Raw genomic sequence first — 18,601 nt, 5'->3', positions numbered from 1 at the left:
CACAGGCTACCTGCCTACGGCTGACTATAAAAAATACTGAATATAAGTTAGTATATTTCAGTATAAGTGGCACACCATGATATAATGAAATAAGGTGGTCTCGTTGCAAGTTTCATCATGATTGATGCCATAGTTTCTGCCCCTTTTTAGCAAAATTCGCTGTTGTTATTTTCGATGATATTAAGTTAAAGAATTCAAGAATTACATACACAAAGAAAAGCCCGATTAATGGTATGCATGAATGGTAGCAAACTTGAATAGATTGCAATGCCATCACTTGCGTCACCTTGCGTTGGACGCATGATGTGGCATGTGATTTTGTTATTTTTTTAATTTTCTGCAACGGCTGCACTTTTGAGCGCCAAATGTCGAATCAGCAAAATAAAAAAAATGTCCAAATCATTTGCAATAAAAGGGCTTTAGACTTGACCGAAGAACTCCCTGGAAGACAAGAGGAAAACCATGCCAAGCGCCAGTGCACGGAGGGCCTCTTCTGGCCGGACAGCGACGATGAGAGCATCTTTTCCAACGCAAAGCTGGAGGATTTGCTCAGCGGGCGAAAAGATGAGCTCTTCGGGACGCAGGTACAGACAAGCAGCAACATGATGCAGAGCGAGCTGCCGGATGACGGGCTTTTTGGCGACACATCCTTCGCCGACACATCATTGAAGCTGGAACCCGCGGGTACCCGGGCTGCAGCGGACCATGATCAGCAAATTGATCTGTCCGGCGATGCGGACGCCAATGAGGTGTTTAAGAAAATCAACCTAAACGACCTGAGCGTTGCCGAAATGGAGGACATATTCCACGGAGCCGAAGACTTCAGTGAGCCGCTGATGCAAAACACGCAACTTTTCCTGGACGCAGTGGCTTTCAAGGTGCTCCGAACGCCGGAGAAGCTGAATCAGTCGTCGACAAAGGGCGACGAGTCCATGTCCTTTATTTCCAAGTCTGTGCTCGAGGGCATAGTGCAGGGAACGCAGTACGAGACATGCGAAGAGCTTAGGAATCGCTCCATACTCGATCCCGTGAACTGGGAGTCCCAGGCCTTTGCGGATTTCGAGAGGGATAACCAGGAGAGAGACAACTTCCCCAGCAAGGGCGAATTTTATGGCCTGCCGGATAAGGTAAAGAGGATGATATTAGAGCACAAAGGCATCAAGAGTTTATACGGTAAGCAAAGGTAATTACCCATTAATTATTATTTTTCTGAGAACCCACCATTGGGTTTTTTACCTTGCAGAATGGCAGGACGAGTGCCTGAATCTACCTGCTATCAGGCAGCGAAAAAATTTGATCTACGCGCTGCCCACGAGCGGAGGAAAAACCCTTGTGGCCGAGATTCTAATGCTGCGCGAGCTGCTCTGTCGCGAACGCAATGTTCTGTTCATCCTGCCATATGTGTCGATTGTCCAGGAGAAGGTCAGCGCCATGTCGCCGTTTGCCATCGACCTGGACTTTATTGTGGAGGAGTACACGGCGGGAAAGGGCAAATGTCCGCCGCAGCCACGCCGCAAGAGGCGCAGCCTTTTTATTGCTTCAATTGAAAAGGGAGCTGTGCTCATGGACAGCCTGATAGATGTGCAGCGGCCCCATGAGATCGGACTGGTAGTGGTGGACGAGCTGCATTTGATAGGCGAACGGGGACGCGGAGCCACCTTGGAGGCCTTTCTAACCAAGGTGATGTTTCTGAATGGCAAGTAAACAACACCTTGCACGATAACCTTCTTGTTATAGCTTTAGATTTTTCCTTGCAGCAAATATTCAAATTGTCGGAATGAGTGCCACGATAGGCAATCTCAGTGAAATATCCTCGTTTCTCAATGCAGATGTCTACACACGAGGTTTTCGGCCAGTTGAACTGAAGGAGTACATCAAGTGTGGCTCGGACTTGTTAGAAATCAATGCGGCTGGTCAAACGCTGGACGAGATCTTTGTACCCAGTCGCAGCGTCAACTATCCGGTGAGCAAAATTCTTTTTTAAATTTATCCGATTGTATATTGAATTATTATTATTTATTTTTAAATGAATTGCAGTACAGCGAAGCTGTGAAGAAAGCTGATCCCGATCACCTGGCGGGCTTGATCAGCGAATGCGCCCCGGAGCATTGTTGCTTGGTATTTTGTCCCAGCCGCAAGAACTGCGAGAATGTGGCTCTCCTGCTCAGCCGCATTGTGCCCAAGCAAAAGTTTTTCGATCATCGACGCAGCGAAAAAATCGATCTGATGGATGCCCTGGACAAGATGTGTGGGATCCTCAGTCCAGTTCTGGCCAAGACATTGCCCTACGGCATCGCCTATCATCACTCTGGCCTGACGACCGATGAGAGGAAGTACATCGAGACTGCCTACCGCTTCGGTGTGGTCACTGTCATTTGCTGCACCTCCACACTGGCGGCGGGTGTTAATCTGCCGGCCAAGCGGGTGATCATTCGTGCCCCCTATGTGGGCCAAGAGTTTATGACTCTGTGCAAGTACAAGCAAATGGTGGGTCGCGCTGGACGAGCCGGACTGGGTGAGGCGGGTGAGAGCATTCTGATTGCCCAGAGCAAGGACAACCTGCAGGTCGGCCAAATGCTATTCTCACCCATGGACAAGGCGCTAAGTTCGCTGGATCAGCAGGAAGCGGTGGGACTGCAGGTGAGTTGTTAATGTGAATAATATTGAAATATTACATGGAAGAGTTGACCGCTTTGCGGTGGCTAGTTCTCGCTTCCTCTCTACTTTAACAGAAGACTTAGTTTCTCTTATCTTTCGCCTTTGCACTTTTTGAATAACTTGTTTTTGAAGAACAAGTTAAAAACTCCTACCTCATTCAGAAGGTTTTTGTAATTAGATTACATGGACTCTGTCCCTGTTGCTTTCATTTGTTTTAGTTCTTCTGCAGAAGTATATCTTATGATTCTTTTAAATTAAAAAATTTTAAATTATAAAAATGATAAAAAAGTTTATTACGGTTTGTATAAAAAATTTAAATATTTTCTGTTGTCAAAGGCTAATATTTCTTTGCTTGCACTTTCACGTTCTGCCACAAACTGAATTCATAATCGAATGTCAATGCCTTCTACCTCTTTCAAAAAATTTATGATTATTTTGCATTATTTATGTTTATTAGGGCTCTATTGAATAATTGGTTTAGATTTCTGCTAACCTGACATTTTCCATAAAATAACTCGGAAGTTTGGCAATGCTGACTGGACAAAAAATGAATTGAGTGAACATTTTATTGAGTCTACAATTGCATTGAGACTTTGTATTTAGACTTTCTGCAACATGTACCAATGGTGTTGCTTAACAAGCTGCTAGCAACATTTGTCTTTGTTTGGATGTTGTACAACATCTTCCTAGCAACATTTTTCAGCCATCTGCCATCAGCACTTTTTTATTAAGGTTATTATTATTTATTATTATTTATTATTTATTTTATTTTTTATTATTTTAATTATTTAATTAATTGTATTATTAATTTATTAGTTTTATTATTATTTATTATTTAATTATTAGTTTTATTATTCCTCTATTTAAGCAATTGTTTTATTTTAGCGAATAAGTAGCTTTCCTACTTGTTTCACTCATAAAAATTCCACTCTTGCACGAATTTATTTGTGCTATTCAGTCGTCTAGATCTACGTATTCGTTTTAATTTTAATTGATAATTGTAGGGTAGTTTTCCGTTTCAACAAACAAAATAATTAAAAAATTGAAAATTTATTGAATGATAACCATAAAGTGGGTGGTGTTCGATTGTTGGAATTTCACTCTAAAGCAAAGAGTCATGAAGGCAGCACTAAAAATTGTTGTTATTTTAACAATTGTTTATTCCTGGAGATCAGCTGTAAGTTTAATGATTTACGCAGAGATTCCCAATAAGCTAAACCAAACTTGTTTAGGACTCGGTCACCTATAAGCTGACAAATGTAGTCTGTGCCAGCTACAACATATCGTGGGTTAGGATAAACGAGTGTCGCTTGAAGGCGCAACAGGACTGTTTTTCAATTTCAATGCCACCTTCGTCCATCCGGCCAATAACATTACCGTGCATACTCAGATGTTTAAGCGGCTGAGCGGATACAAGCCATTTCTCTACAACAATAAAATCGATGCATGTCGATTCTTAAAGAAGCCCTTCAACGCCTTCAATATTTACATATATAATGTATATAAGCCCTTTTCAAACGTCAATCACTCTTGCCCGCTGAACGTAAGTAAGGTCGATTTTCAAGTCTAATATAATCTTTCGATTGTGCGCTTGAAGGGTGACATTTTGATAAGAGGAATGTATCTAACAACTGAAATAAGGACCCTGCCCTTTCCCACTGGCGAGTATATGGTGAGCCTGGGGTTTTTGTTCTTCGGGAAGCGCCAGTTCGTGACCAACGTTAGCTGGGAATTTATTGAGAATTTAATATGAATGTGCGGTAGAGGAAAACAAAATAATGTATGATGGCATTATCCTATATCTAAACATCCAAAATATATTGTTGTACCTAATTAAAAACAAATAATAAAGGTTGAAATGGTCATAGACATATTGTTCTTTGGATATTAGGAGGATGGATACCATTTTTTATAGTAAAATAATATTAATTTTCTATAAATAAAAACCTATAAATAACTGTGATTCATGTTTTGACTTTGGCTCGTTAACTATTTGCTATTGATTTTTATAATAATGATTAAATACAAAATAAAGGTATATTTATTTTATTTAAACTTTTAAAGTAGTAGTTAAAAATTGTTTTTTATATTTTAGTCTCTGATTCTCAGCGTGATTGGCCTGAACCTGGCGGAGTGTCGTCGGGATTTGAATCGCCTGGTGAATAGCACTCTATTATCTGTGCAGGCCAGCACCCTGGAGGTGGCCGTGGACGACATAGTGCTTCGCATTTTGCGCGAGATGTTCAAGAACAAGGTGCTCCAGGTGACCGAACCATTGGGCAAATCGAAGATCAACTGTTCGGAGATCATAACCACACAGGATGTAAATCAAACTTCTGCTCGTCCTGCCGGCGATCGGCGCCTACTCATTGGTCAGTCCACCCGATTTAAGCTGACCAACCTGGGGCGAGCTGCCTTCAAGGCAGGCATTGATTACAAGCGGGCCAATGCCATCCACAAGGAACTAAGGCATGCTCAACAGCAGCTCATCCTGACGAACTATAGCCACCTGCTGTACCTAATCGTGTGCTTCAACTCAAACGAACGTGGCGATGAGTTGTTCCCGGCCGATGCCAGCATTCTGTTTCAAGTTTACACCTCGCTTCCGCCTGAGTCGCAGGCTCTGTTTAAGCAGCTGGGATTCACAGAAGCCCATGCAGCCAGACTGTTCAAGAAGCAGTCGGTCCAGGGCCCACTGTCCCTGCAGCTGAACCGCCTGTACAAGGTGCTCATCCTGTCTGATATTCTGGATCTTCTGCCGCTGCCCAATGTGGCCACTAAATACAACGTTGAGCGCGGAACTCTGCAGCACCTAATAAGCCAATCAATCGCCGCCTCCAGCGCCATTGTTCGACTGTGCGAGGAGCTGGAGGAGTTCTGGTGCTACAAGCCCTTGTTCGAGCGTATCCTTCACAAAATGGACCGATGTGGCACCTTGGAACTGGAGCCGCTAATGGAGCTGCCAGGCGTTAAAATTGTAAGTTAAAAGGAATAATCTTTGAATTTTGCATAATGATATCATATTCCCAAACCAGAATCGCGCCAAGCAATTGTATGCCGCAGGATTCAAAAGCATTGAGGACCTGGCCAGGATAAGACCCATGCTGCTGGTGCAATCAGTGGAGCATATGCCTCTCAGGGTGGCCACGGAAATAGTCTCTGCAGCTAAGGTGAATATTGTTTTATTAGAATTTAATTTAAATTAATAACCTCACTCTGTAATTGACTTGTTTCAGATAATTTTAATGAAAAAGCTTGACCATTTGGAGGAGGAAACTGAGAATCTGAAGGTCTGCCTGCAATCCTCCAGCAAAGATTAGTGCAAGAACTAGTTTAATTAGGTTTTTTTCATATATTTATTTCAGTTTTTGTTTGTTTTATGTTATATGCACTCCGACTTAAGTCTTGGATCTGTCGATCTCCGGACAAGGCTTAAATATTACAGACAATTTTTTGTGCAAATTGCAATTTAAAATTAATTGAATTCCTTCTGTTCTGTTCTGCTGATTTGATTCTTGATTTGGCGGAGATAAACGTGGAGGAGGAGGCTGTGTTAGTTAGTTTCATAAACTACTAGATACGAGCTAGCAGACAAATTCGCAAGCTGCTACTATCACGACATTTGAGTATTATACAACGTATATATTAAGTTGAAAGGTTCGGGACATGACATGCCTTGAGCTGTGAAAAGTAACTTTAAGCTTTAACTTTATTGCCAATTTGTATTTTAATTAAGGAATCACTAAGCTTCTTTTCATCAAATGAAAGGCAATAATGTCCCGAACCTTTTTGAATTACGAGTAGGTTTTTTTTGCGGCTAAACAACTAAGGGTAGAGACAGATTTGTTTAAGAAGTTGCAGGAGCCGTGCACCGAATGGAACTCTCCTTGTGTGTGTTGGGGGAAAACTTATTTACAGCTGAAGAAACTGCAAGAAACAAAATATCATATTCCTTATCAAGAAATTCGATTCTTAAATCAAAGGAGCAAACCACTCACCTTATTACACGCGAACTATTTAGTAGGCAAAGTCGTCGTAGAAATGCTGGGCAATCCGTCCGCCCGCCGCCGCCGCCGGCTGGTAACTCCGGCTCACTCCGGTTGCTCCTCCGCCGCCGCCTGCTCCTCCGGCAGCAGCGTATTCGAGTCGATGTGGACGCGCGGCTTGCGCCGGGACAATAGCCCGCCGGCGTATATCTGTCGACGAGAAATAGGAATCACTATGATAGTTCGCTGGCTGCGATTGAGATGCGGATGCGGGTGCGGATGCAGGTGCGGATGCTGAAGCTGAAGCGGATGTTGGTGATTGATACGCTGCTGGCTGATAGGCGAATGGATTGTATGCACTGGCATACTGCCGCTGCTGTTGCTGCTGCTGCTGCTGGTATGGAAGCTGATGCGGATGTGGATGCGTATTGGTATGCGGATGCTGGGGCGAGAGCGGTTTCAGAGTGGGGTCGAGAGCATCGTTCAGCGTCACATCGTAGTCATTCTCGTAAAGCTCGTCGAGATTTAGCTTGGGACGCGGTTGCTCCACTCGCTTGGACGTAGCCGGCAGAGCACTGCGCGGCGGGAGAGTGGTCCTTGGCGGACTGGGAGACGGAGGTGGCTCCACCTCGTCGTCATCTTCGTCGCTGTCGGGCCGTCCCCTCAGCAAGGGAGCACCGTGCTCGAGCAGACGCACACCGGAAATGGTGGAGCCCATGTCGATGGGCGTGCTATCCGTGGTGGGCAATGGTTTCAATGCTACTCCCACCGGCTGAAGGCCACGGGGCAGATAGGGACTTCCGCCCCTGGAGGGCAGGAAGGGTCGCTTGACCACACGTACCGATGAGGGACGCTGCGACTTTCCAATGCCCGCCGTTCGCGCGTTGAGTGAGTTTACTCTCGTTCTGGGCGCCGGTGCCTCCTCCTCGACATGCTCCACTGGCTGCTCCTGGTGTTCCAAGTCTTCTTCCTCCTCCACGATCGGCTGACGAGGACGGGGTGGCACCGTTGGCTTCCTGGTGGTGGTAGTGGTCTTAGCCCTCAGTCTTTGATTTCTCGCTGGAGCGGCTGTGGAGACAGGCGCTGGACTCTCCTCGTAGTCCTCGTCCTCGAAGTCCACATCTGCTGCTGGGGCACGGGATCTGGGAGCCAAGGGACGCTTGCGCTTCCTCACCGGCTCCTGATGCTCCGCGGGCTCATAGTAATCGTCCTCCAACGGCTTCTTATCGGTCACGGGCTTCCGCAGAGTGGTTCTCGTGGGCTTCTGCTCCGCACGCGGTGCTGGAGTCCGTCTCCTGGGTGTGTTCCTGGCTGGCGGTTGCTCGTAGTCCTCCTCCGCCTGCTCCTCGGGGTAATCCTCCTCCTCTTGGCCACTGCTGGATGGGGCTGGGGTGGTGGCTGTGCCCTTTTGCACTGGATATGAGTACTTTTTCTTCTCGTTGATGGGAACGGGACGCGCTATCCTGGGAGGAGCCCGCGGACGGGCATAAACGGAGGCAGCTGCCGCCTTAGGCGTGATGAATTCACTCAGTGGCTTCGGGGTTGTCTTCACCTTCTGGGGTGTCTGCTCTTCGGCCGCTTCCTCTTGATCTACCCCTCCGTATGGCTTCTCGTACTCATCCAGCTCATCCAAAGCGGACGATGGGGTGGTTCTCTGCTTCTCAACGCGCCTCCTTCCCAGCGGCCTATCGTCATTGAAGCTGCGTCGCTCGTCCACGCGTCCTGGCTTCCTAGGAGACACCTTGCGTCCCGCTGGTCCTGAAGTGGATTTACCTCTTTGCCTCTTGTTGGGTCGCTCATCGTAGTCCTCCTCCAGGGTCTCCTCCTCATCCCGGTAGCGGTTTCTGTTGCGTCTGTTTGGCTTCTCCGCCTCCGCTCGCTTCTCGTCGTACTCATCGTCGTAATCCAACTCCACTGGAGGCTTTCTCGGACGCGGTCGCTGCTTTTGCCGCCTTATGGGACGCTCTTCGTAGTAGTCATCCTCGTACTGATCCTGCTCCTCGTAGTAGTAGTCGTCGATGGGTCGGCGGTTGTAGGGTCGCCTCAGTGGACGCTGCGGTCTCTGGGGCCGACGACGCGGTGCCGAGGGCTGGGTGGGTGGCGGTGGCGTAGTTGTGGTGCTCGTGGATGTGGTGGTGGTGGCCATGTACAGCTCATCGTTTCTGGGGGGTTAGGAAAGCAGGGTTAAATATGCTTAATATTCAAATAAATGTGCTAAATTAATATATTAAAATCAGCTTATATTTCTAGCGTTGTGTTTTAATTAATATATTATTTAGTAATAGAAAAACACCAGTAGAAAATTGAAAATGTATTGATTATCATGAGAATCTTCTTAATTTGTATACCCTTGCAGAGCATTATAATTTTAGTCAGAAGCTTCTAAAGCAGTGAAGGAGTCATTTCCGACCCTATAAATCATATATATTCTTGATCAGCATCAACAGGCGAGTCTTTCTAGACATGTTTAAAAGAAATTAATTTTTTTTTAATTTTTTCAAAATTTGATAAGGGGTTACATCATTAAAATTTACAAAATTTGACAAAAATTTTGATTTCTTAAAAATTTTAAACGTAGTAATCTGATTTATTAACCTATTAAAAACTAGCATAGAAATGCTTTCAGAATCGAATTTGATGCATTTTTTACTTGGCTATGATGTTTTTAAGTCAGAAGCATTTTAGGCTTAGTTAATATATTTGTTTATCCTTCTTAATAAGTCAGTTACAAACTGCAAGGGTTTACAAACTTCGTCTTGTTGTAATAAAAAATAAAATAAATATTTAAAATAATCTTTACTTTGATTGAAAGACCCACCACCTCTTTTAAAGCAATTTGCTTTTACCGATTGAATATTCAATAGATGGTGCAAAACAGATAATGATTTGACCTCTGCGAGTGGGGGCTTCCCCGGGAAGCTCTTTTACCTGTTCCAGTATTTCTGGGATCCCTCGCAGTCCACGTCGGAGGCAAAGTGGCAGATGAAGGTGCGCTGATCGAAGGCCGTGAAGTTGGCGCACAGAAAGTCGTGCCTGATGCCGTAGACACAGTGGTGGTAGATCTGCAACGAGTCCGAACTCTGGTTAATCACATTTTGGCCATAACTAATCCGCTCGGTTAGACATAGTTTAGCGCTTCTCTTTGCCCGCTTTTGGGGTCAAGATCGAGGCGCAAACAAGTTTTGTATGTTTCTTTTTTTTTTTGACGTCACGTCGGCAGACGACAAAAAAAAAAAAAGAGAAATTGCTGGACATGCACATAGGGTTGGGCTCGGTTTGGTGACCAATTGTGTTACGTTTCCATTAGGCCAGACAAGGTCACGTTGCTGCTCACCTGGCACTTGTACTCGATGGAGGCATAGAAGCCGTCGTGCAGGCCCTCGCACTTAAAGTGGATCTCGTCCATGGGTGGCACGGTGGACAGGAAGGGATAAGTGGATAGGTTGTAGCTGCGAAGCAAGAACGAAAAGTAAATTAACATTACCTAATCTTAATATCTTGAATATTCTCTTAAAGCATAGCTTACCCCCTCAGCTCCCTGGGCAGATTGGGATCCCAGATGTAATCGATTTGTGGGATGCCTGTCAGCTTGGAGTTCTTCGACAGAGTGCCATTGTCCGACTAAAATGAAGGATTCCACCCAAATGAGCAAGACATGTTAAAGTCTCTATAAAACCATTTCTCACCTTGTTGCTGTCACCGCCCTCGCTGGTGGGCACTGACTGCTCCTCCTCCAGTTCCTCTTCCTCGGCAGCTGCGGCGGCCTCTGTTGTCGTTGATGTGCTGGTTGTGGTGCTGCTGGTGGAGGCGGGTGTCTTGGCAATGGATACCTTCTTGAAGGGCAGGGCGGCATCTGTGGAGGCCAACAGGCTCAGTAGCAGCACTGCGTCCACCAAAAGGTAAATGAAATTTCAATTAATTAAAAGCTTCACGGCTGCCAAGGAGTTGCATAACCCGGCCAGGATTGGGATTATGTCACGGTCCGGTTCGGGGAAACGTTTAAGTGGCTTTTTGGGTTTTCATTTCAGTGTCCTCCGGTACCACTCACCTGTTGCTGTCATTAACAGCCAGCCTTTGGCTCTTCTCATCTTGTCGGCTTCAGTTCTCTGTTGTTTTTTGGCTCTAACTCCTCTGGCTAACTGAAAGAGTTAAAATATACAAAATATTATGTAAATTGTACATTGGACACACCCCACACACCTCGGCAGAAGATTTATGTTCTGGCAAAGTCGTTGAACGCTTCCCGAGTGAACAACAAAATTTAACAGAAAGAAACCTCTGCGGCATTCTCTGCCCCTTTGAAGGCTTTCAATTGAGTTGTAAGCTCAAGAGTTCTGGATTTTTGGATAATGATTAAATATTCAAGACATGTTCCGCGATTAACGCTACTCTTTGCGTGCTTGTCATTCATTTCGCCGGGGGAGAGTTGGATTAAACAGGAGATGGGGTAAATGTAGGGGAACTGACTGGTGTAGAAATGCATTCCTCCCTAAAATGGTTGTAGAAAGTGTTCTTGGCTATAGTTCCTAGTTTGGTAAGCTTTTCAGTTTTGTTTTCTTGGGAGTTTTACCTAAGGGAAATCAGTGAAATTTTACTGGGAAAAGTAAAAATGGGAACTTTTTATAAGCAAACAACAGCAGGTAAAATATGCAAAATAAAACAATATTTGGCTATAAAATGTATATTTATATGTTGGAAATGTCTAATTTAAGGCCTTATAATAAAGGTTTTAATATTGCTGTTGCTCATAAAGTATTTAATACAAATTTTCGTCTTAAATTTTTGATTTGCTTTTTTTTGAAGAAATTATCGCTCGATTCGAGCAAACTAAACATCATTTCCATTCACTACTAAGCGATCAATTAACTAAATAAAATCGGTACTCATTTCGCGCACACACTCATTGTGCGCAGAGCCTTAATCAGCTTCACTTTCCGATTTCCGTCTCTCGGGTGTCGGGTAATTGCATAATTAGCTTTGGCAGCCTTCAATGTCACTTTGGTTTTCGGTCGCTCGGTGGCTCGGCGGCCTCACTTACGTAAGGAGAGCGATCGCGAACGCGATCGGTTGGGCGAAATTGAAAGGGTGGCACCAGCACCAGCAGCAGCAGTAGCCGCAAATAAATAAATAAATACTGTGGCCACATAATAAACACAATGCATAATAACTATAACAAATTGAAAAGCGAACGAGTACAAACTTTCCTTTCCCAATGCGTTTGTTGAAAAATTAAATGCAAAACGCTTGGATTCGAAAAGATCATTGGAGCATTGTAATTTGGCAATGCAGTTGGTTTCTCTCCCGCAAAAGTAATTTTATTGTGCATTGTTTGGCTGGCGCACGGGGCGTATACTTGATGGGCCATTAGGATTGGCTAGGAAGCTCCTCGCCCATGAGTTCAAAGATTCAAAGCCGTTCACACCCAGTTTTTGTGTGTTTTACCAAAAAGTGTGTCGTGCATTTTAAGTGGTGATTTGATTGGATTTGATTTGATGTCTCCCCGCCAGTCCCATTGAGTGTTTTGCCATTCTGTTTGTCTTTTTGACATTTGGCGGGACTGAGTGGGTCGAGTGCGGAGATAAATATCCAAGTAAAAATATGATAATCGTTTTTGTTTCGACAGAGATAACAATTTTGATGGAAATGAGTTTGAGTTCCTCAAATGTCAAAGGGTTCTTGAAGAATTTAAAAGGTATATGGTTAAGATTTTTACTTATAGTAATAATGAGATATTGTTATCTTTATTTAATTGCGTTCTTTGTTCAATTGTTGTTATTTATCTTCACAACTAGGGACTTTTTCAATTGAGTCTAGAGCTTTTTTTGTTTAGAGTTCTGAACGGGTTTTATTTATAAAAAAAGTAAGTCATTTATACATTTCTTATTCTTGGGAGTTATTTATTTTATGCTTGAAAAAGCAAGCTTAATTACTCTACTGATTCTTATCCAAGTCAATTTATTTAATTCATTATTTTATGGCTTTAAAGATAGTGTCACACAATTTACTATACATAATTATATAATTGTTTTCTTAAAAATTTAAATTTAAAATTTGTGTTCTAAGCATTTCAGAATTAGTAGATTTCTTGCTTCCAGAAGTTTGATTTTATTTATAATATTTCTTTGATATACTGCTGTGGACTTTCAGTTAATATTTAAATATTTAGAAGCTTAGTAATTTTTAAAATAAATAAAGTTTGTCTTGGAGGAGATTTGCAATATTTTTGGGGTATTTGATTGATTCTATAGAATTATCCCAAAAATAGGCAACCACGTGTTAGAACTTACTCAGCACTTTTATAAAAATTCTCTTAAACTGCCTAAGCTCATTATTAAAATGCAAATATTCCCGTGTCATGACTACCTAAAAAACCCACACATGATCACCGAGGCCTGCCACATCCATCAACTTCTGTTCAGTTTTTCCCATTTGTGTGTACACAGAGCCTGCCCATTTCCATTTCCAAGTCTACGGCTGAAAGCTAAGGTCAGCTTAGCCATCAGGTGTCTTCGGAAATTGGTGATAAATTGCCGTGTGCTAAACAAAGCTAATTTATGGCTCCGCTTTTTGTTTAAAGTCTCGAATTTAGTGCAGAGCATTGTACGCAAATGAAATATGAACTTAATAATTTCTGGCATCTAATCGCTTACAGCCCACGGAGAAATCAGAAATCAGAAATCGGAGAGTCGGGGCAATAAATGATGTCTCGAAAAGTCGATATGCCTAGCAGGCCAGGCCTTATACATGTATTGTCTCTTGGCCAAGTTCAAATTCAAGGCTAAGCACGATGATGACAAATACCGGCAAGTTGTGGCTGTTGTTGTTTTATTTTTTGTATGCCTTTGTTTTGGAATTAATTGATGAATCTTTAGACGTGTCCGACTGCAGCAAACAAAATAATAACAATAAACGGAAACACAATAATGAGTTAAACAATAAAATTTAGATCAGGTTTAGGATTCGTCTAGAGGGGCTTTGAAATTTATATGATTTTTTAGTAGAACATTTGCATTAAATATTCATTTTGATGGCTGCTAACTTGTTGGAGGCTTTTCCTTGAGTTTTTGCAAATTTTTCCATCTGTTTTCAGCGAATCTGTGACTTTGAATGGGTTTTTTTTTAGACAATAAAAGGCGCCTAGAATTAAAAGCCTCGAAGGTTGCCTTAAGTTCCCCCCACACACAGAGTCACAATGAGCAATTAAATAAAGTTTTATAATTTTGCATTAATTCGTTGTTAGATGCATCATGGCCGTCGTCTGGGGACCAAACTCTCGTTTTCATTTACATCTTGTTTCGTGCATATTTTTCGTATAAATTTCTTCGACGTCAGCGACGGGTTTCTTGATCGAAATTTATAACCCGAGTGAGTAGCTACAAACCCGATCCGGTTGCTCGATAGAAGCAGAAGTCGGTGACAACTTTTTTCGCCGTCTTTTCGGTCTGCCATCATCTCTCTGTCCAGCTGCTGGCCAATACAAGTTGCTAGTTGTCACAAGAAATTAGCATCTCCATGGTGTGTTATGCGATCTTGTCTTTTGGTACTTTCAAGGTCGCCTTTTTGCGGTTTATTGGTGCAGTGCAGAGACTCACAAAAGAAACAATAAATAAATAAAGGGAATTTCGAGGTACCCACTGGCACCAAAAAAAACTAAAAAATGTTTATAGTTTTTACGGCTCACCTGCCCTAATCGTCGTTTATTTTTATGAATTTATGAATTAATAATTCACTCGACTCAGGTTACTGGTTCACAGGAAGGGGAAGCTAGTTCTTAAAGAGTTAATTAAAATCATCGGAGCATAAAAACTAATTTTTGCCTTAGTTTATTTATTTGCCATATGGCTAACGGAAATAGCTGACGTTGTTTAAGTATTTAGTATACTTCTTGGAAGCCTTGATAAATATTAATTACATTTCTGGGAAAGGCTTTGTATTTTGCTGCTCAATTTGTTGTGTTTTTTTAATGTTTTTGGGGTTTTTAGAGCCGTACGAACTTTGAATTAATTTAATTTGTGGAATGACAAATGAAAGAACCCTTGATAAATATTTATAAGGTAGCTGAGAAAATAGTTAACACGCGTTTTTAAGTACTTTATTTATTTATTTATTAAAAGCTAACAGTTGGGGAAAACTAAATGTTATTTTAATAATTTAAATTCATTAGCTACTGTGTACTTTAATATTGTTTACTTTCCGAAAACTCTTTATAAATCATTTTCTATCTTATATTTTCCATATTTTCTGTCACTTATCATCTTTTATCAAAGGAAATTTCTCCTACTTTTAATTGCTATAATCTCTCATATCTGTAACCTAAATCTGCCACAAGTTGGACTCCATTAGGAGTTTTTCTCAATTTTATTTTGTATTTTTTTTTGCATCTGACAACAGCATCTTCATGTCTCCAAGTCGTTGGCAGCAGGAGAAAACCGAGTTTCCTTTTCAGCCACACTTAAATCCAAATCAATTTGTGTTTGTTTTATTTTTAAGTTTTGTAGTTATATAGTTGTTGTTTTTTTGCATTTACCAAAGCTCTTCGGCAAATAGGTTTTATCGCCCATTCCGGTTGGCCAACTTTTAGACTCTGACCTGAACTCTTATGGAGTTCAGTTCCCAGACACAGACACTCGAGAGAAGCCCACAGAAATTATTATTTAACTTCTACCAACACCCCAGGGACAATTAAGCAAATATATTATTGTTAAATTTCTTAATTGTGGAAAACTGTGGGCAACGAAATGGAGAGTGAAAAGCGCCAAAATAAAACGTTTCAGCCGCAAGATGGATGAAAGTAAAATTTCAAAACTTCAGTTGTTGCTGTGCCTGCCAGTCTGTCTGCTGCTGCTGCTGTTGCTGTTGCTGCTGCGTTGATGATGAAAGTAAAATCTTGGCTCAGTTATGTTGGCCATATTCGCCGATGCCTCGGTGTTGGTTGCTGCTGTTGTTCGCTGAAGATGCGCAAACAATTTGAACATCTCTTCGCACAAACACCGATAGAAACTGTAACTGCAGATGTCTGGGGAGGGCGGGGGTGGTGTCTTTGTGGCCAAAAGGGGGGGTTCGGACTCTCAAGGGGGTGCTTGGTTTGGTCCAACAATATACAAGGCGCAGAGAAATAATTAGCAACGCCTGAGATCATTTTTGTGTTTGCAAAACGCTCTTTTGGCCATGAGCGGTGGGTATTGCTACACCGCAAAAATTTCACTTGAAATGTTATAAGATTTTAACACGTTATCACTTAATAAATATGTTATCTTATCTATGAAAAGTTTTTTTTTAGATTTAGATATAAATATTTTTTCCTTAATTTTAAAAGGTTAAGGAAGAAATTGTAATGATTTTTTCAAAAGTAATACGAATTTTTATTGAGAAAATATATTAATATATAATCATTCAACAAGTTTAAAGAAATGTATTTAGTTTTTAAATGATCATCATTCAACAAGTTTAAAGAAATGTATTTAGTTTTTAACATTGGTCAATCCATGGAATAGGATTTACATTTTATGAAAAACGCTGTCTTATGTTTTCTTTTATTTTTTATAATATTTATAAGAATGTTTACTCATTAAATATATTCTTTATTAAGACCCTCAATGTTTTAAAAAAAGAATAGGATAAAAGGCTTCAAACAGAGGCTATAAGAAAGCAATTCTTATATTTTTCATATTATTTAGAATAATCATAAATCTTCTACCATTTTCTTCAAAAAAAACTTAAATTTTTTTCTGTGTAACCCCAAAAATAAGGGCAAGGGCTTAAAGGAGGCGTTTTGCACCAAGTAAAGGTGTTTGACTTGCAGATAAGCTCTAAACTTAATGCAAATTTTTGGTCTTACCTCTTTGCAGGCGGTCAAAATGTTGCTTTGTATAATCCACTAAAGGGTTTATCGTTTTCGCATTCGTTTTATTGGCGTATGCAGATTTTTGTTGAATTTTTCCAGCTGATTTTTGTGTTAATTTTAATGTGTTTCCTAAATGAACAATAAAGATTTAGCCTCATAAAAGAGTTGGCACTCACACAAGCCCAAGCGATCTCACACGCAAAATCACACAAAGGCAAAAGTCATTTATGTTTTTCCTTTTCTTTATGCTATTTTTTTTTGCACTTGTATTAAGTTGCTGCAGTTTTTCTTTGACTGAGCGTGTGTGTGTATTGGTGAGCGTGTGCGCTTGTGTTAGTGCACTTGTGGAAATTTTTATCGTTGTTTGGATGATTTTGTAACTGCCTTTGCGGTTACTTTGATTTAATCCACAGAAAAAAGGCTTTAGCCCTGGCTATATTCTATGCGTTCCATTCACTATTATTTCTTGGACACTTAAGAGACACTTGATACAACATATTTCGATTGATTTTCTGTGGATTTTTCCATATATTTCGATCACTTTTTATATAATTTGTCCAACTCTCTCACGCACAGAGAGATGCCCGCCGTCCATATATGTGTATATTTATTTATATATGCACCGATCGGTTCGGATGGGATCGCCACGCCCACTCACTCAGTGCCCAGGTGTGCTGGCTGCCGTTCACCTGGCTGACCGCTTGCAGACTGAAATTGCAGATCGTGTATTGGCCAACTCGCAGCAGTTGGCACAAACTGGGAGTTCGGCTGGCTTGTGTCTTTTGGCTTTTCGGATTGTCTTTGGGCCTGGCTTTGGCTCTGCCTTTGCCCACAAAAGCTCCTCAGCTCGGCGCTCGCTAATTTTGGTCCGTCTGCGCCTCTGAAAACGGGTTTATTGCCGCTTCGACGACGCTTACCACTTGCCGAAGCCGCTCCGCGATGCCTTGCGCATGCGCGGCACGTTGTCACCGAGCAGCAGAGAGCAGCAGAGAAATCCGTACTCCGGAGCTCCAGACCCGGAGAGCCGGAGCCCGAGCTGAGCTTTTCACGTCTTGCTTTTCCTCTGCCAGCATTCTGCAATCGGAGCTTGTGTCTTTGGTGGCTTTAACTTTGACTTTGCCCTGACTTTGCCTTTGTCTTTGGCTGACTTTGCTCTGCATTTTGAGCTTGGGCTGCTTGATAATCGTGCTTAACAGGTTTATTGATTAAGATTTTTTCAGACGTTTTGCTATGCTTCTTGCAAAATATTGGAAAAATGTAACAGAAATTAGTATGAGCTTATCAGAGAAGGTGGGGAATAACATATAAGGAGTTTATTTATATTTTAAAATTATCTCTGTTATTTAAATATGTTATATTTATAAACTAGATATATTTAAATATTAAATAAATTTGTTAAATAATTTCTAGAATTATTGGAAAATGTTTAATTGTCAGAATATTAAGAAAATAATTTTTGTATTATTCCTAATTTTTAAATAAGAATAAAAAACATTTATTTTAATTTATTAATTATTATTTAAATTATTATAATAATGTCCTGTAATTTTGTATATTTTTTAAACAACGTAAAAATTTAAAAAATAAAATAATACGTGGAATAAGCTTTAAAATACTGTATTATTACAATAATTTATTTTTATTTATATTGGAGGTTAATATTATGATTTTATATATAGATTTGGATATTTTATTGAACTATAAAAATAAAAATATATACAATTTTTGCTCCAATTTAAGCTAAAAATAAAAAAAAACATTTTATTCCAGTAATTTCCTTTACCTTAACTTTAAATAGCCGTCTTATAATAAAGTTGCTACTATTTATCAACGAAAGTTATATTTCCTTTTATAATTAACCACTTCCGATTAAAAATCCATGCTTTTTGTGGCCTTTTCCCATTACTTAACATAGCTTGATCGTGATCCATTATCGATTTACCAACTAATATGCCTGTGTGCATTGTTTATTTTTAGTGCCTTAAATGCTTTTCCTTCTGCTTTCCTACCCAGCTGACCGCAATGACATAATGGTAACAATAACACAACCAAATTACGGTTACAGTTCAATTAATGAACCGCGTTTCGGGCCAAAACAAACGAACCAACGAAC

At 41.2% G+C, this 18,601-nt stretch overlaps 2 protein-coding genes across 5 annotated transcripts; one reads left to right on the top strand and one right to left on the bottom strand.

Moving 5' to 3' along the window:
- Positions 1-116: 116 nt before the first annotated feature.
- Positions 117-6,137, top strand: mus301 (mutagen-sensitive 301). Of its 2 annotated transcripts, XM_070285384.1 has the most exons (8): positions 117-231; positions 416-1,173; positions 1,244-1,696; positions 1,758-1,963; positions 2,038-2,640; positions 4,754-5,635; positions 5,694-5,828; positions 5,895-6,137. In XM_070285384.1, exons 2-8 carry the CDS (start codon positions 603-605, stop codon positions 5,976-5,978), a joined length of 2,934 nt encoding a protein of 977 aa, XP_070141485.1. In that variant the 5' UTR covers positions 117-231; positions 416-602; the 3' UTR covers positions 5,979-6,137. The 2 variants fall into 2 exon arrangements, with proteins under 2 accessions (XP_070141485.1, XP_017016658.1); XM_017161169.2 differs by lacking the exon at positions 117-231 and having other exon boundaries at positions 337-1,173.
- Positions 6,138-6,170: 33 nt separating this feature from the next.
- On the bottom strand, positions 6,171-17,214 carry LOC108070600 (nucleolar protein dao-5). 3 transcript variants are annotated; one of them, XR_011444879.1, is made up of 10 exons: positions 17,147-17,214; positions 16,483-16,617; positions 10,693-10,783; positions 10,331-10,527; positions 10,171-10,265; positions 9,979-10,093; positions 9,573-9,706; positions 7,486-8,806; positions 6,657-6,854; positions 6,171-6,585 (listed from the first exon to the last, which is right to left on the bottom strand). XR_011444879.1 is itself a non-coding variant. In XM_017161170.2 (9 exons), the coding sequence occupies exons 3-8, from the start codon at positions 10,730-10,732 to the stop codon at positions 6,676-6,678; spliced, it is 2,712 nt and encodes a 903-aa protein (XP_017016659.1). In that variant the 5' UTR covers positions 10,733-10,783; positions 16,483-16,617; positions 17,147-17,214; the 3' UTR covers positions 6,171-6,585; positions 6,657-6,675. The 3 variants fall into 3 exon arrangements, 2 of the variants coding, with proteins under 2 accessions (XP_017016659.1, XP_070141486.1); XM_017161170.2 differs by having other exon boundaries at positions 6,657-8,806; XM_070285385.1 differs by having other exon boundaries at positions 6,657-8,806; positions 17,112-17,185.
- Between the last annotated feature and the right edge of the window lie 1,387 nt (positions 17,215-18,601).

Source organism: Drosophila kikkawai, chromosome 3L, assembly GCF_030179895.1.
Source record: "Drosophila kikkawai strain 14028-0561.14 chromosome 3L, DkikHiC1v2, whole genome shotgun sequence".
Classification (NCBI taxonomy): domain Eukaryota; kingdom Metazoa; phylum Arthropoda; class Insecta; order Diptera; family Drosophilidae; genus Drosophila; species Drosophila kikkawai.
Note: the sequence above shows the minus strand (reverse complement) of the source record. Positions and strands in the feature narration are given on the sequence as shown.

Bases quoted from the DNA above. Each gene is read 5' to 3' on its own strand.
- mus301 (XM_017161169.2), top strand. From the start codon at position 366: ATGTCGAATCAGCAAAATAAAAAAAATGTCCAAATCATTTGCAATAAA. The intron at 1,964-2,037 runs GTGAGCAAAATT...AATGAATTGCAG, and splicing joins GTCGCAGCGTCAACTATCCG to TACAGCGAAGCTGTGAAGAA. The intron at 5,636-5,693 runs GTAAGTTAAAAG...TTCCCAAACCAG, and splicing joins AGCTGCCAGGCGTTAAAATT to AATCGCGCCAAGCAATTGTA.
- LOC108070600 (XM_017161170.2), bottom strand. From the start codon at position 10,732: ATGAGAAGAGCCAAAGGCTGGCTGTTAATGACAGCAACAG. The intron at 9,707-9,978 runs GTGAGCAGCAAC...GACTCGTTGCAG, and splicing joins CCATCGAGTACAAGTGCCAG to ATCTACCACCACTGTGTCTA. The intron at 8,807-9,572 runs GTAAAAGAGCTT...CTAACCCCCCAG, and splicing joins TCCCAGAAATACTGGAACAG to AAACGATGAGCTGTACATGG.